The 17,590-nt window shown below is 41.8% G+C and overlaps 1 protein-coding gene across 1 annotated transcript in view; it reads left to right on the forward strand.

Annotated features, from left to right (window-relative positions):
• Window positions 1-4,125: 4,125 nt before the first annotated feature.
• SH3BGR (SH3 domain binding glutamate rich protein) overlaps window positions 4,126-17,590 on the forward strand; it is a 28,718-nt gene continuing 15,253 nt past the window's right edge. The window contains exons 1-3 of the mRNA XM_075518747.1: window positions 4,126-4,425; window positions 10,189-10,374; window positions 16,893-16,973. Of these exons, the coding sequence (XP_075374862.1) occupies window positions 4,381-4,425; window positions 10,189-10,374; window positions 16,893-16,973 (312 nt within the window). The 5' untranslated portion in view covers window positions 4,126-4,380. The remainder of the gene's footprint in view (window positions 4,426-10,188; window positions 10,375-16,892; window positions 16,974-17,590) is intronic.

The following is a 17,590-nucleotide window of genomic DNA, read 5'->3' on the forward strand; positions in this document are numbered from 1 at the left end:
CTCTGGCATTGTCTTTTCTCAATAGTCCAATTTTCAGACAAAATGAACTCTCCTAATTGTTTGGCTTTTTAAAAAACATATATTTAGCATAACATGTAGAATGCTGACTAATTTTTAATGTCTTTGTGAATATCTGTTACACCTCAATTTTTTTCCCTACTGAGGCTACTGGAGAGTAGAAGAACAGATTACTTCATACTTGTGGCAGCATTATTTAAACGCTGTGGTTCTGGTAAAAATTATTTCTTGGGATATGGTTCAATCCATTTCATTTTCTTAATATCACATGAAGACTACTCAGACCATAGTTTTATAGATGCAGAATTCTACCCAGTAGTAGAATAAGTTGTATATTTGGGGGGGTCTAAAAGGGGCATAGCAATTATGCAAAAGAAATTTGAGGGGGGTTAAAATGATATTTTAGTTCAGATGGCTTTTAACAAGTAGCCTTCACTAAAAAAATAAGAAGATACTTTTAGAACATTCTGACTCCTTTGTTGGCATTTTTGCTTTGTGATGGCATTATACTTTAAATTAAATTAAATTTCTTAAAGGGGGAGGAGAATCACATAACTCCCAAAGAAAATTAACAGGTGTAATTTAGGATTGCACAAAATGTTCGAGGTTGAATCAAAACAGTTTCATTACTCTTCATTCCCTTACATGAACAACTCTTCCTTGTGGAAGACTGAGGAATGCCCAGGGTCCTACAAAATTTGAGCCAGTGCAATAACACCTAAGAGATGAGAACTCGTATTTTAAGATGAGGATTAGGCAAAGGCCAGCTTGGTACATAGATTTGCATTTCTGTTTAAATTTGATTTGGCACTGTCAACACTTTCTGGCCAGATTACCTTTAAATCAAATTAGCTTGAATTAAACTTAAAACTACTGCTTTAATTTGTTTTGACGAGAAGTGTGGGCTGAACCTCACCATCCAGCTTCAAAAGCAGATGCTGAGAAGTAAATAAAATGGAAAAGGAGAAGAAAAGACAGAACAACAAAAGGTGAAAGAAGAGAAACAGAGAAATTAAATGAAAGTTATTACTACAGAAATGAAAAAAAGCAGTAGCTGAAGCGGGGCTGAAATGGACAAACACTAGGAGAATGTATGTTGAAGGAAGAGATGCATGAACAAAAATAATTAGGGCCAAATCTATCTGTCAAAGATGAAAATGCCATTTCAAGCATCCAGAAACTGCAAAACTGTCACGGGGAAGAATTAATTGTCATCTGTGTTGAAAAACAGAGTAAGTAAATGAAGGGGGAGTCCTGGTGGGAGAACACCGTCTGACTTCCCAGACCAGCATGGTGCAGCAGTCCCTCGTCCTCACAGCCGAGCCAGGAGCCCCAGGGGAACCAAGCCATGTGCCAGGGCCCACCTGCTCACGAAGGAAGGGCGAGGGCATATCCAGGGCCCTCAGGCCTGCCTCTGGGCTCCTCCAAGGTCCCCAAACAGCTCCCTGGTGCGGTCCACACAAGCCAGAGTTCCCCCACCACCCTCACGAGTGCAGGGTTCCCGCGGGTGCTGGTGGGTCCAACCGCCACCCCGCTCTCCCCAGCCACCTCAGAGGCCTCGAAGCCCTGCAGCCCCCTGATGCCCTGGCAGCCCCTGCGACGCCCTGACAGTTAGCGCCCCGCCCCGACAGCCAACTCAGTACCTCAACACCCAGCCCCAGGCCCTGACAGCCACCTCGAGGCCCTGCCACCCAGCCTGACACCGCCCTGCTCTGCTCTCCCTGTCCAGAGCGGGAGAGCAGCCCCTCGCCACTGGGCACCCCCAGGCAGGGGATCCCACCTTTCCCTCTGCCCTCTCAAGAAATCTCCTCCATCCCTCCCCACCTCCTCCCTGCCACGGCCCCACTGCCCACCCCGCCGTGCCCCGTCCCCTCCCGGCCTCCCGAGCGTCTCCCCGCCGCCACCGACCCCGCCGCCATTACCGGCCTCCTCGGCCGACAGGCGCGTCGCCGTTGCCATGGGGACAGGCGGCGGCCGCGGGGCACCCTGGGAGCTGTAGTCGCAGCCGGCGCGGCGGCCTCGCCCGCCCCCGCCGCCCCCCTCGCCCCGCACCCTGCAGAGATGTCTGCGTATGTATTTCCCCCCTCTGATTTCTGTACCCCACCGGGGTCTTAAAGGGAATTTGACAATGTGGTGTGCAGGCAGCGGGTCCCTCGGCGCCATGAGCTATAGGCCACGGAGCCTCATGGTGGCCGTGAAGGCAGCTCACGTTGTGCCGTGTCGTGTCGTGTCATGTCGTGTGGTGTGGCATGGTGCGCGCCCTGAGAGCGCGCAGGCCAAACCCAACAGGCTCCAAACTCACGAGTCGGGTTTACACAAAACATTTTTATGCTGAAAACGGGGAAAAATCCCATAGGAATGAAAGCAGCCGGAGCAACATTTTTCTTCAAGGCCGGATACAATGGGAATCGCGCCCTGCAGGCCTCCCCTGCCAAGCCCCAGGCGGGCCGAGGCTTTGGGCCGCATCCTGGTTTTTCCCTGTGTAGTTCAGTGGGCATTTCAGGTGTGAAGTAGAACAGGAGAGAGCGTTAATTGGCAACTTTGTCCCAGTCCTGACTGTGGACGTTTGATGGTACAAATATTTACCGCTTTGAGTATTAATTATTAGTATCACTATGCTTGCAAGGCTTATCAGTATGCTTTGAAGCCAGTGACCACTGCATCCTTTGTTTGTACTTCTTCAGAGCACTAGTAACCAAATAAATTAATTCAGAAACGTTATGTTCCAAATGGTCAGTCATTTCCGTTGAATTTACTAGGCTGTACTTACATACAAAATCTCCTGAGAAACAAGCATGTGTAATAACTTCTGGCAATAATTTATGTTTTTGCACTAAGGTGGGGTTCTGCTGTTTTACAGGAAAATACTCTGAAAATATCTGATTCTAACAGGCTTTTCTTTTTGCTGGACCTCCTATTGCCTCTCAGAAGAAGAAAGAAATGACAGATGGTGAGCCACAGTAAACAGTGCAAACTATCCATACTGTTATTTTTAGTTTTCAGTGAGGTTTTTCAGAATCCCTGTTCCATACATGGAATACTGCATTTCCAGCTTCACATAATAGTTTGGACAGACAAAAAAATTACTTTCAAGAGCATCTTTACTATTGTGCATTCGGTCCTACCTAATCAATCCTGGAAAGAAAGTATTATATTCCATTTTAAGTATTTTCAGGATTGGACACCGCTATATTCAATCTTAACGTTTGAAATGTGTGTAAGCACTTTCTAAAACCTAGGCCAGTTTCACCTCTGACATTGGGTCAGCTTTACTGAGCTCAGTGGCATGTTGCTCACTTACTGCAGAAACAAACTTGGCCCTTAAAACCTGAGAGTAATCTGTTACCATTTAACATTCTTAAAATACCTCTCATTCTCAGAGACCTCCTTAAGCAAATATGTGCAGGCAGCCACTGAATTGTGACCATCTCTGAGGCAGAAGGCGACAACCAGATGGAAAAAGAGCATCCTGGATAACAAAGTAGAATGGGATATTTTTTACCAAGTATTCTGGACCTCCTCTTATACCTTGTGCCCTGGCAGTTTTCACTGGTGATGCAAAAAGAAGGAAAAAATACAACAAGAGGTTCTGGATACATAGAAGCAGCCAAATCACCCTCCTCAGTATTAGGAAATGTACTGACACGTATTTATTTCAGAGAAGTCCCTGAGCCCTGCAGTGTGATGATGATCTGAATTCTTTAAAGCTGAGAGCGTTTGTAACTGAGGCTTATTTCAATATGATCTCTGCTATAATTACTACTGCATCTATGCTCCCTTTGCCCTCCCTGTCCTCCTTTTTATAACGTAAAATTTGCAGCTACAACTCCAAAGCGTCCTTCTTGCAGTCAGGGAGAGGGTACAAGCCCTTTTATGCATGCAGTAGCTGTGACAGTGCCCATGCACCATTAAACATTACCCAACAGCTTTGTGATCACCCCCAGCACTAAGTTGCCTGCTCCCTGTCCCTTCTCCCTTCTCACTTGTCCCTTCCCCCTCTCCCAAATATTTCTCCAGCCCTGTCTCATTGGTGCACTACTCTCCTTTGCCTTTTTTGGACTGCCACCCTGTCAATCTAATGCAATAAGGCCAGGGGCAGGTGCAAACCCCTTGCTATGGCTCCTCTTACTAACCAATCCTCTCCTGGCCCCTCGTCCCAAAATACCTAAGAGCCAACGGAGTGGGAAAACCCGGGACCCCGGGGAGAGGGAGAGGCCGAAGCTGCTGGATTGCTGGGCGGGGGGGGCATCCATTTAGGACCCGGTTAGCCCAGGAGCTGCTGAACGCTTGGATTCCTCTTGGGACTGTGGTGACTTGTGGATAGCAGGCGTGCTCTGCTGATTCATTTTCATCACTGTCAACATGGTGATCAAAGTCTTCGTAGCCACATCTTCGGGGTCTACAGCGGTAGGTGTCTCATTTAACATAGTCCTCTTTCTGCTGGCATCAGGTTGGTAAATTAGCCTAGAAGATCCCAGCACAACTTGAGTCTGCATGGAGAAAAAACCACTGGGTTTCTTCTAGTCTGCATTGCGCACCTTATTCTTGAAAGCTACTCAAGATGTAGAGAGTTCCTACTAATGCAGGCTTGCTTGCATGCAAGGTTTTACTACAGGTATAACATTTACATCTAAATTATCTGTCATTTAATAGATTTACTTCTGTTTGAAAAAGTATATGCAATATATATTCACTGAAGAAGGAAAAAGTGGATATTGTATTTGCACAAAAGATAAGGTAGCTTGTTTACAGTAGAAATTAATGTATTTGTTTTTAAAAGAGACTTTAGGATGCTGCTCCCGCAAAAGGGGAACTCTGTCTAAGAAAGAGCCTGGAGCCAAAGTAAGCTGAATAAAGTTATGCAGAAAAAAATTCTTCCCCACGCCCCTAGATTTCTGGTGGGGTTTTTTTTGTTTTTCCTTGGGGTTTTTGTTTATGGTGTGTGTGTCTCTTGAAATGCTATACTGACGATTTTTAGTATTGAGATCTACTGCAGTAGCTGTCAGCATAGTGTATCAGCTGAAGGGAAGGGCATGTGAATAGTAGGGAGATTGGAAGTCCGTGGGAGGTGGGAACCGGGAAAGGACTGTTTCCTTTTATATCCAGTTCCCAGATGAGCTCAGATTGCAGTTTTCCTTTGGCAGTCACTCACTCCCAGTGACATGGCTAAACAAACTGGCTGGTGCTTGCACATAGCTGTAACTACATCTCTGTCTCTCTGACACCAGCTCCGTGTCTTTAAGAAGCTTCCAGAGTTGAAAAGCTCCAAAGAACACCCCCTGTTCATGGGGCCATCATCTCTAGAAAATGAACCAGGAGTCATTCACTAAAATTCAAATTGGAATACGGCTGAGGAATTTTGCAGTTCTCTCATCAGCTTGTCTTGCCAGCCTATCACTAAGCCTGACACTCTAAATTTACTATTGACATTTTAGCATTCCTTTTTTTATAAGAAACCTGAGATGCAAGGGAAAAAAAGAAGAAGGGATTGGAAGCTGCAGGTTTGGTAATTTGTAATCTAGCAGTTACTGCTCAAGTAGCTTTATAAATTGCCATACGCTGTGCATTAGCAGTCTTTCACTCCTGTTGGGTCTCCTGTTTTGGTCCCCTTTGGTTGACCAAAGAAGAGTTGTCCCTACCTCCTTTGCCACTCATCCATTTTCTGGGGAAAGTTGTGACCGTGACTGAAATCCCCATGCAGACATTCAGTATGTGCGTGTTGGGGCCATCATCATCTTATGTGTCTCAGGCACGAACTGTTGCCGCTCCAGCTATAGGACTGGGGCTGTAGTTCAGCAAGGCAGTTGCATGAATGCTTTGATTAAACACTGACATTCAGAGATCACTTACGCAATTAAAACTAAGCGTATCATATATTTAGCACTAGCTGAACCAAGATCTTTCCTCTGCTATACACATTCCTTGTACCTCCTCCCAGCTAGCAGCTATAACTAACTCCTTTCCTCTTGGACTGCAGTGAAGGGATGTGTATGCTACACTGAACACTGAGCACCGTGCATGCTTTATCCAGCCATTTTGAGCTGTTAAGCATTGCTACTGTGTTTTATTAGTGCTAAGAAAGATACTTAATGCCAGTGAACTGTAATAGGTTTTAAGCTTATTAATGCCAATCTCAACTGTATGTCAGCAGCCCACAAAAGCTGTCAGTGAGATCCCAGACATATACTGGAAGGAAGGGTATGGCATCTTTACACGGCAGTATGTCTCTGCATTTCCTCCTTTCTGGTGTGTTGGGTGTATGTATAGCTGTAGCAATCTCAGAAGGCAGCATGTGTTCAGATTACTGATACATAATTGCAATGCCAAGTAAACACAATGTTCAGCTGGAGTAGTTTTCCACATTTACTGATTAAAATGGATGGAAGGTATCCTTTCAATGAACCTTTAACCAGTTTTGATATATAGAAAATAAAACTCACTCATGCAAGGAGCCAGCACAAACCCCAATATATCACTAAAATCCTATTAAAAACAAATTTTGTATCAGCCTTGTACAGCTTTTCCTGAGAAGAATGGATTTAATCCCTAAACAGCTTAAATCAGAAGTCTAAATTCTCCTAGTAGCAGTGGTGCTTTCTTCAACGTAGCTGATCTCCATCAAATGTGTGTTGTTCATTTTGAATTTCAAAATAAGATGGGCACAGCCTCCTCTGGTGTAAATCAGCAGAGGATCATTGGTAAAGAATGAAAAACATTTCTATTCTATGTACTACACAGTCACACTACTAATTGCAACTGGTTATCATGTTAATAAATACTCTTTAAAAGTGAATGCAGTGACCCCAGTAACATTCTGGTGCTCTGGATCAGATGCTTGAATGATACAATTCACTGTGGCTCTCGAGCAAATCTGCAGTCTGTATTTTTCCCCTCAATGATTCAGAAATTTATTTTAAATAACTTCAGCTTTATTGTCTTTCTGCTCCAAACTTAACTGATATTGAACTATTCATTAAGGCAAGCAGAAGTGTAGACACTTATTTATAGTGCTAAAAAGTACTAAATGCTTGGCTTGAAGCAAGCAGTAAAAACATAAAATAATTTTGTTACTAGCCACTGAGGTGTTTAGAAATGGGTAACATCCTGCAAGGTTCTAAGGTACCATGAATCACAGGAGAAAGGGGGTTCATGTCTTACACAGAGGAAGTCTTCCAAAGTCTTGCTTACTGCTGCTCATGGTTAGGGCACCTCTAAAATCCTTTTATTCCCAGCTTTTTTGGTGACATTTTATGAACTTGCCCACCTTCAGATCTGTAGGTCTCAGAAAGACTGAGGAAAATGTAGACTGTTTGAATTATGTCCTCTAAAATACATGGTAGGGGTTTGTCATCCGTGATTTGAATCTAGCCATATATAAACCTGAGCTCAAATTTCAAGTCAATTTCAAGTCAAATCAGGGGTTAGAGTGTGATAAATAAGAATAATTATCAGGAACGGGTTGTCCATGCTGTGTTAGAACCAGAAGCTGCAGCAACTCTACCAACCAACATTAATGTTCCTCTTGCTGTAAGTTGATGACTATGTACTGTTTGCTTCTGCCATAGGCAGCTGGTCAACATGAATGCTCTGGATTGTGAGGATATAGATGATAATATTTAATTATGCATCAGGTGAAACTAATATTATCTGTAGCTCTTACACTCTAGCTAGATAATATTTCTATAAAACAGTTTTTTCTTATTTTAAGGGACTAGCAGTTAGGGATAGTGGAACTTAAGCTTTGTTGAAAGGGAACATGACATTGATGAAATAATATCCTGCTCACCACCACTTTCCAGGGAATCTATGCCCAAGTAATCTGAATTCTTCCCATGCCATCAGACACAAGCGAAGGGCACAAACAAGCTCCTGCAATCTCATCCATTCTGGGAAAACCTTTGCATGTCCTCTGTGTTGTTACGTCCTGGAAGATTTCCCTCTCTGAGCACTGTTTGCTGGAGAGATTCTTTTGGTTGTGCAGCTACCTCGTGCCAGCAACTTTATGCTTGCTTTATGGTTTCATACTTAGCGTGTCCCAAGTCTTTTGCTCTGCCTAAACCGTAGTAATTGCAAGCCTTAAGACATAGTATATCTTCTGCACAGTTTATTGTTGTTATCATAATGAGAAACATCTTGCCTTTTCCTTATGCAGGCATAATTGCATGTAATTTTTTCTTTTTCCTCAGCATTCATTTTTCACACAACCCTCTCCTAATTTTTGTTTTCAGTCCTGGTGCTGTCTGAGCCCCTTGTGTATTATGAACCTCAAGCTGAAGAAAAATTGTTTATCCAGGTTTAATTCTAAAAGTTATAGCTACAGCCATAAGCAAGGGAGCACAGAATCTATAGCTCAGTTTCCATTATCTCCTCAGAGGCACTGTCCGTCTGGGGCACTAGTTATTCCAGGAGCCATATCTACTTCAGTGCCTGTGTCCAAACAGACAAGCTGACGCTGAAATTGCAGCTGACAGCACTTGAGTACACTGGCTTTCAGAGCATGCGGTGAAACTCTTAGTACTGGCTCATGCAGATTTTATTAACCATTTATACAATTATCCTGCCACGTCCTTTAGTGAAGTGTCCCTCAAGCAATCCTTTCTGCTGCCTGAATGTGTTCTGCAAATAACTGTGCAGCTAAATAGCCATTAAGAAAATGACCTCTGTTTACAAACTGAAAATAAGAACATAAATAAGCACCTTTGAGATCTGACAACTGCGTGGCTTTTGAAAACTTGGGGTTAGTGTTTCCATTCAAAGTGATGTACTTTTCCTAGCTCACCATAAACCTCTGTTTTTGTCATTAAAATGTACAGCATTTTATGTTTGTTATTTTTTATAAGCAAGCATAGCTGTATAGATAGATACTTCCTTCTTTAAACAAGAAAAAAAAATTTTATCCTTAACCATGAAAATTCATTCTTCCAATATAATAGGCTATCACTCTACTTCAGCTTTTCAGGTTTATTAGATATAGAAATACATAATCCATGAATTATTTCTCATCTCATTGTCTGTCTCAGACTGATTTACACTAGCTTCGTGTCACTTTAAATTCAGTTGTTCAGATGTCCGACTTGTGGAAGACATGGTTTCAAATCCTATGATAGCTCGTATGTAAAAATTACCTTGATACATCATTCTAGCTACCGTATATTTAGGACACTAACTTGCTGCTTGGAGTAGCATAACTGGGAGGAGAAGAGAGTCACGTCTGGAACGTGATTGTGCTAGATAGTAATTTAGTTGTCTGTGACCGAAGAGCAGCGTGAGAGAATTTGTACAGATGAGTCCAAACGGTGCTTGCTTCAAACGCTGCAGTACTTGTAGGGCTAGAGTTTGGCCTCACAGCTCTTAGAGAAGTTAGACATATACAAAATGGGGAAGGTCTTTAAATGTTGCTTAGGAGTAGCATTCCTTTAGTAGAGAAGTATAGTCAGTATTACTTCTTCAAAGTAAAGGGAGAAGTTTTAAGGTTGATGCCTGCATCCTAAGTGTATACAGTACTAGCATCAAAGGAAATAAGGGCCATGACTGAATTTTCTGAATTCTGTGCCATTACCGGCACAGAAACTGTGTATAGCATACTTTATTTGTATGTAATATGTTCTTGGTCCAACTGGAACATCATTCTGTAATGTGGGAAATATTCAAGCACAGGAGTTAAGCTGTACTGGGTCTTCATCAAGCTTTCATTCATAATTAATTATGCCTAGCATTAAAGAACAGGGACAGAGAGAAACATGTCGCTCATGGAAAGCTAAATGTTGTACGTAATGAGTAGGAAAAGGAAGACTGTTACATGTTTGGGACAATATGTACATTCTCAGACCTGTGCAGACTTTAGGCAGGATTAGCTTAGGTATCTGTACACCACACTCACAGATCTGGGAACAGAGTAGGAGGCTTCCTGCTGAGCCTCGTTTCTTAGATGGAGGTATCACTGTTTCCAGGGAGGAAAGAAAGAAGCTGGGGGTGTGTGTGGGGAGGTTATGGCAGCAGTCTGGGTGCTGAGAAGCAACATTGAATCTCAGCTTCAAAATGTTTGAGGGCTGCTGGAGTAGTGGATCCAACCTGACATACTTGCATTAGTTCTGCTTGTAATAGCAATTGCTTTTAGAAAAGAATTTTCATTTTAAAGAAAGAATTTTGTTTTTCCTCTTTTCTAACCAGATCAAAAAGAAACAGCAAGAAGTAGTGGGCTTTTTAGAGGCCAACAAAATTGACTTTCAGCAAATGGACATAGCAGGTGATGAAGACAACAGGAAATGGATGAGAGAGAATGTCCCAGGTGAAAAAAAGCCTCAAAATGGAATTCCCCTCCCTCCACAGATCTTCAACGAGGAGCGGTATTGTGGGGTAAGACCCTGTTTGGAAATTTAAATACCTTCAGAGAGTCTTCTTTCACAGAAAGTGACTCTTTTCCATTAGTAGGAAGTGTCCTCAAACAAACTCCTTAAAACAATTTGAGATTCACTTTGGAAGAACAATTCTTAGAAAGCATTTTTTAGGCATAGAAAGGCCATGAAACAACAGATTATTCCTCTTTAAGAGAAAAGTACGCACAGAGGGAAAACTGACTAGAGAAACTCTGCTTAACAGGCTGTATGGATTATCCCCTGCAGATCCAGAGCCTGTGCAGGACCCAGAGCTCACTGCAAGGTGTGGAGTTTGCTGCCTGTGAGGAGCTCTGTGTTTTCCTCTCATATTCTCCTTCCTCCTGCTGTGTAGCTCACTCACAAGTTGCCCTGCTGTTGGCTCTCTGCCTGCGCTCTCACTTCAGCTCCTGAAGACCAAAGGCGGTACTGTCTAGGTGATACAATGGCTTCTTCACACAATAGCTCAGGATGATAACCAAATGTAGACTGTGAAGACAGCTCAGCTGCACTTGGAGTAGTAAATGCTCAATTATGTGGTTTGACAATATCGAGCTACTCAAGACTAGTGGGCTTCATAGCAAGGCTGATCTGCTATTTTTAGCTGTATTGCACTTTGCTTCTTGAACTTTCAGTTAATTTTGCATGGTGAGTGTTGGTATTTTGTTTGTTTGACACAGACTCATCTGGGCTGCTAGGAAGTCAAGTAGATGTCTGAGGCACCAGGGGCTGTGAACAGGAATCTTTCTTTTCATTACATTATAAAAATAAATAGGAATGATAATTGACTGAAATAGTTCTAGTATATGGTTTGAAATATTGAAATTATATTGCTTATTCAATAAATATTTTGACATAACAGCATAATTCAACATAACAGAAATTGTAACACTTATCAGATGCTTTTATATTTTCATATAAGCTTGTAACAGATTATTTCTCTTGAGAGAGTTTGTTCAAATCAGTTATAGATAATACGGTACCAGCATGAATATTAGGATCGTGAATCAAAAGAGAGATCTGAGACAGTTTTTTTCTCATAGTCTGGATGGAAATACATAGTCTGGAAAGTACTCTGATATGATCGCTGAAATGAACTTGCAAAGTACTCTGAAACGCAGATCACATAGTGAGCCTAGTTTTAAGTTACTCCACAAATCCAGTGTGAACTACTGCAAAGGTTGTTTTGAGAGAGAAGGGATTTACATGCCACTAAGTTTTCAGAATTATCTTTAGTGCTCTCAGAGCAAGAGTTCCTAGTATGAGTAATGGAGTGCAATTGTTTCCTCATTTTCTCATAGGAATCTTAAAAGAGAATTTGGTAGGTTAGCGTTCATGTGCATTTCAACATCCATTCTGCACCAATAAAAAGTGTAATTTGATATATCTTACTCTGGATTTTGTGGGAGCCAACGTTGTAATAAATATTTCTGATATTCCCTGGAGAGGTTATATAGTGAATTAAAGAGTAATTGCTTTACAAAGTGTTGAAGCTGGTCAGCCTTGCCAGTAAATGATAAATATACAGTTTTTACTCCATGTCTGAAGCTATTTCAGGAAGCCAAATAATCTACATCTTGAAATAAAATTAAGCTAAGAAAGAGTCCTTTGCAAAGACACCTCCATGTGGAAAGGGGTCCAGAAAGCAGTTGCAGCTACTGATTTAAAAACTAAATCAAATTTACAATTAGCCTAAAAAGTCTCCAGAATTCTAATGTACCTGGCTCTCAAAGCTCATAGCTAATGATCCCAGTGAGTGCATAGCAAAGATTAATTGATTGCATCATTATTTCCAAATAAATAAGGTAAGGAGATCCATATCAGTACATGAGCCTTATCCTTCTCCTCAGGGGAAGGTGCCTTAAGGGAGCTGCACAGTGAGTGTGAAGTGAGATTATGTGGGCTGGTTGAGAACATGGCCAGGGGCTGGCAGACTGGTGCAAAATTCCTCCAAGTGACATGATGTCTTCTGCAACATGTCTACAATATAAAGCTGAGGATGTGCATTCTACTTCCCTGCATAACCTGTGCAGGTCCAACAGAGCTATTGTTCTGAAATCCAGAACAGGTTTATGCTGTTTAAGGTTTACATGATATATCTTAACTCTTCCTCTGTGTCCCATTTCCTTTGTCCTCAGCCATTTCATTAAAAATAGGGCTGAGAGTGGCAGAGGTCTGTCTGAGTCATGGACTCATGGTCCAGTATCCTGAATTCATGAAAGTCTCTTTAAAATATGTTGCTCTTGTTAATAAAGCCTTCAAGCGCCTCAGTCTCGTGGCATCTAGAAACCTTTGCCTTTGAATTTGTAGCCTGGGTATATGCAGCCAGTTTATACCCATTTCCTGGTATACCAAAATCACCCTTTAGCTTCAACAGCTCTAGTACAATGTGTTTGTAAATGGGAATCATATCCTCTTTTAATCTTCATTTTTCTATGTTAAACAAATCAAGCTCTTTACCCCTCTTTTTTTGTAAGACATTTTCTTTTTCTCTTTCTCCTTCCTACTACTTTTTTTCTTTCCTCATTCCCAGGTAGTCCTTTGTCTTTAAGTCAAACTTGTTACATTTCATTTCTGCTCATTCTCCTTTCTGAGATCACTGTTTTCCCTCACTTCCCTTCCTATTGATTGTTCTGTATGTTTGGTTCCCATTCACACGTATGCGTGTGTATACACATTAGCAGCATGCTGGCCTGGGAGCACTGGCCTTGGGGAGATGAAAATTCAAGATAAAAGATTTCCTTCCTCACCCTGAGAAAGAGGGATCTGGAGAGAGACATGGCAACCTTCAAATATTTTAAGGGCTGCAGCAAAGAGGTCTGAATTGAGTTGTAATAAAGAGGTCAGCATTATTGGTCTGAATTCAGTATTGACCCTGCTTTGAGCAGGAGGTTGGACTAGATGGTCTCCTGAGGTCTCTTCCCACCTGAAGCAAAATCCTGTGGTTCTAGGATTTTGTAAAATACGTTCTGCCCCACACCCACTGGAGGGGTGACAAGATGTAATGAGCAAAAAATGTAGCAAAGGAAGTTTAAGTCAGACATCAGAAAAAAATACGTAGTGTTCAGGAGATTGTCTCATTATCTCATTAAAGGTCATCACCAATGGATTGGAGAAACACCTATCAGGAATAGTGTAGTGGATCCTGCCTTGCAGAAATGGTCCTTTGAGATCTTCTCCAATCCCCTCGTCCCCAGTTCAGTGAAATTTTTGGGGGTGGGGGTAAGGAAAGAGGGGATACTGGGGACAGGTGAGGAGGCTTCCTTTTCATGCTGGAATAGGCTGACATAATGAACAAGTAAATGCAGTCCTGTTGCTAATCTGCTTTTCTCCTGATACATAAAAGTACCTGCATCTTCTGGCTGACCCTGAAGAGCTGCTTCACTTCCTAACTTGTACTGTAAAATGGAGGTTTCTTATGGATGCATTTATGAAAATACACCAACTGTGAGCAGCTTTTCCATGAGGTCAGAGAAGCTTAAGGCTGCCTTATAAATAGCTTGAATCTTATTTTTCTTTCAGATCTTTGGTATTGCCACTTGAAGAAACAGATTAGAAGTGGATTCATTTTGTATGCCTGGCTATAGCACCAATTTCAAGTATCCATCCTAATCCATCAGTGTTGGCAATTATGTTCTTATTTGATCTTTTTCTTAAGCTGCTTTTTTGCTCATATCTAGACAGACGTCTGCATCTGTGTCACTTTCTAAATATATTGAGCACTCTGTTGCTCTTGTCTTTGCTTTTGCTTAACAAAAAACCCTAGAAAACTAGGAAAGAAATGGAATGTAAATGTCTGGTTTTCTCTGTAAGCTGAAATCTATGCTTTTCTCTGTAAACTGAAATCCATAGAATAAAATACCCATGCACGTATTTTTTTCTAAAGAATCTCTGAATTATTAGGTAAGACTTTTATTTGATGCTTCATATAACTGCTAAAGTCAAATATACAGAAATCATAGGGACCTCTGGAGGTCTGTAGTTCAGCCTGCTGCTCAAAGCAGGGATAGCTTTAAAGTTAGCTTATGTTGCTTGGGGCTTTGGCCATCTGAGTTTCAAAAGTCTCCAAGGATGGTGTTTCCATGCCCTCTCTGTGCGCTCTGACCTGGTGCCGTACCACTCATGTGGGGAAGAACTTTCTGCTGATGTTCAATTGGAGTTTGCTGTTTTGCTATCTGGCGTTTCCACAGTGGCCATACAAAGGATGGTAGTGTAGAGTGTATATGTGCACATGCACTCATATAATAAAGAAAAACTCATGGATTTTTTTTTTTTTAAATGCGTTTCACTGTATTTTTCAAAGACAAGTTCCAAAGACAAATGACACCACTACCCTCCGCCTGGACCATTTATGTCTTCTCATACAGATATAATATTATTGCTTACCTGAAATAAATTGTTACTGCTCGTTTTTCTTTCTGCCTGCCTTGGGAACAATTATCTTTGGTCATTCAGTGAATGGAGATGTGAACAAGTCACCATTAGGAAAGTAAGAGTGCAAAAATACAATACAAAAACTATTCCGTGATCACTGTAGTCATGCTTTTAGCCCATGCTAAATACCTAATAGCTTACTCCTCAGTGTAAGCAAGGTAAGTGACCTTCCATTTACTGCGAGATACCACATTTAGTGTGGGATGTCATTGTACACTACCAGTTGCCAAGGAGTACCTGATGTGATAGAAGATTGTATCCTCTTCTGATAAGGCATTCATCTGGTCATTCACACGTCTTGCTTGTGCCCTCAGGTCTGGTTGCCTATAAGGCTATGTGTCTCGAGTTTTTTAGTACACTTGCCATCTGCTGCTTTTCCTCTGGGGAAGAACTAACGAGATGTATAAAATATAAAGTCCGCTTCATGGCCCTTCCGTATTACAGTCTTCTCTTTGTCTCCCAGTTATTGACATGTTGTGTCATAGTTTGCTTAGGCTGTTTTATGAGTATGTGGTATGCAGGAGGACACAAGTTTCCTGTGTTTGTATGGCCTGTCAAAGGCCCACGTCAAATTCCAGCCCTTCAAATTGCAGAAAAACCCCATGGTTTTGTTTGCTGTATTGCTCCTAAGTTTATGGGTTAGACTTCAGACACTGCCTCTTGTAAATACTTAGGGCAGACCTGGGTTAGATAAGCGTGAAAACAGCAAGGAGATGGTTTGAGAAATGGGTGGCCTGGAGCAGCAGCAGGTATTCTGCCTGGTCAGGGCAAAATGTGCTCTGGGGCTTCTCCAAGACTGGGCAGTTCCCACTGCCTGTAGCTAGGTCTGTGTGAAAGCCAATCTGTCCCTTAGATAAATCAGCGAAATGGGCTGTCATTTATCCTGTCTGTTAAGCTATGTTGCCTCTTCCAAACTGAACTGAAATGTCATAGATTCCAGTTTTGTTGACATTAAGATGACTTCTAAACCATCCACTCCAGCCTTTCCCTAGGATTACCCTTGGCCAATAATCTATTCTCTGGAAATACTAAAACAGCCCAATAAAACAACTCAGGTCCTAACCCAGCTTTACAAACAAGTCTCAAGGATGAGTCAGCACCTTATCATTTACAGGCCTCTATTTCTGGAGTTATTTGGGATGAGAGGGAGGATGGTAATATGGTCAAGGCAGTAGTTTAGGACTCGGCAGACATGTGTTCAGTCCCCTGTCCTACCCAGAGCTGCTGTGTGACTGTGGGCCAGTCACTTATGACCAGAGTTTCTGCTGAGATCTTAAATACATGTTGGTTTTTACCTGTGTAAGATGTGAGTCGTGACCTTCCCAGTAACAAACTAGTGATAGCAGAGCTTCTTAATTGGCAGGAAAGTTGTACAGGTGACTACAGTAAAGACCATGCAAGTTCTAGATGGTAGGATAGGAGCCATCCCTCGTGTCTTTTTAGTTATATTAGCACTGAAGAGAGAACGGGCATTTAACATAATGATTTATAACTTCAGTTCACATGTGGACAAGACATTTTGGCTGGTACATATATTCCAGAGGGAACAACACAGTCTTTTGCTAAGTTTGTCTGAAAAGTAACTGCATTTTCTAACCGGAGTGCCTTTCTTTAAAATAAACAGTTTCCTCATTATCATTTCACTTGTGCTATTACATTGACTGTTGCCTTTTATTTGCCTTAAAGCTGTCCAGGGCTTTGAGGGCCTATTTTGTGTTCTTACTCACAGCAAGTTTTATTTTAACATTTGAATGGGAATAACTTTGCTTTGGTGTGTACAGCTGAGGCACATTAAAATGAGATGTTTAATTTTATTCTGACATAGATGTGATATAATTAAAGTGTAAGTCTCCGGAGATATTTGCCCATTTGTTCATTTTGCCAGCCAGTGTGAAACTCCCTTTATCTGCGTTTTCTTCCTGGGGCTTAGATAATGCAGGCGCTTGTACAAATGCATAGTCATTCTCATCAATATAAGAAAGATTTGCCTGAGCTAGTCTCTTCCTCCTGTACTTTTTGTTTGATTTTTGTTACCAATTCTCTGTTGTTTGTTTGTTCCTTTTTTAGGATTTTGAATCCTTTTTCTCTGCTAAAGAAGAAAATATTATTTATTCATTCCTGGGTCTTGCTCCTCCTCCAGGTACAAAGGTATGCACTGCTGTCCTTCCATGGGGGCCACTTACTTGATTTTAATAGAAGATGAAGATAGGCAGTGACTCAGCATGTCAAATAAGGGGCAGTGACAAGCATTACATTAGATGCTGGTGCAGCAAGGTGTTCTTAAGGGAAAAAAAAAAGTGGCTGGTTCAGTAAATACTAGAAAATACTTCTCTGTCCCCTTCTTTCACTGCAGGCTTGCTACCATGGCTCCAGCTGATTTTTTTGTTGCTGTTGCTGACACAAAGCAGTATTTTATCATGTTTGACTTTTAAATCATGCAGAATTTCCTAGTGCAATTTATAGGTTGTGTTAATTTCAAGAAACCTTCAGTTCCCCCTGACTGCATCAAACCTTGAGAAACCAGGGTTTGTACTGGCCACCAACAGAGGGGCTGGGGTACAGACCCCTTCCACCCTCTGTGTGTACAGGCAGACAGGCACTATGGGATTTGCTCCCTCTGCCTTGAGGAGATAACTTAAAGTCTCACCCCGGACGTCACAAAGTCCCTTTGGCAAGTCTACCCATTGTTCTCCATCCACTGTATTTTGACAGTGTTCTAATATATTTCTGGCAAAAGAAAAAGATGTTTCTTTGGGTTTTTTTTC

The sequence above is a fragment of the Mycteria americana genome, chromosome 1 (genome assembly GCF_035582795.1).
Source record: "Mycteria americana isolate JAX WOST 10 ecotype Jacksonville Zoo and Gardens chromosome 1, USCA_MyAme_1.0, whole genome shotgun sequence".
Taxonomy (NCBI): domain Eukaryota; kingdom Metazoa; phylum Chordata; class Aves; order Ciconiiformes; family Ciconiidae; genus Mycteria; species Mycteria americana.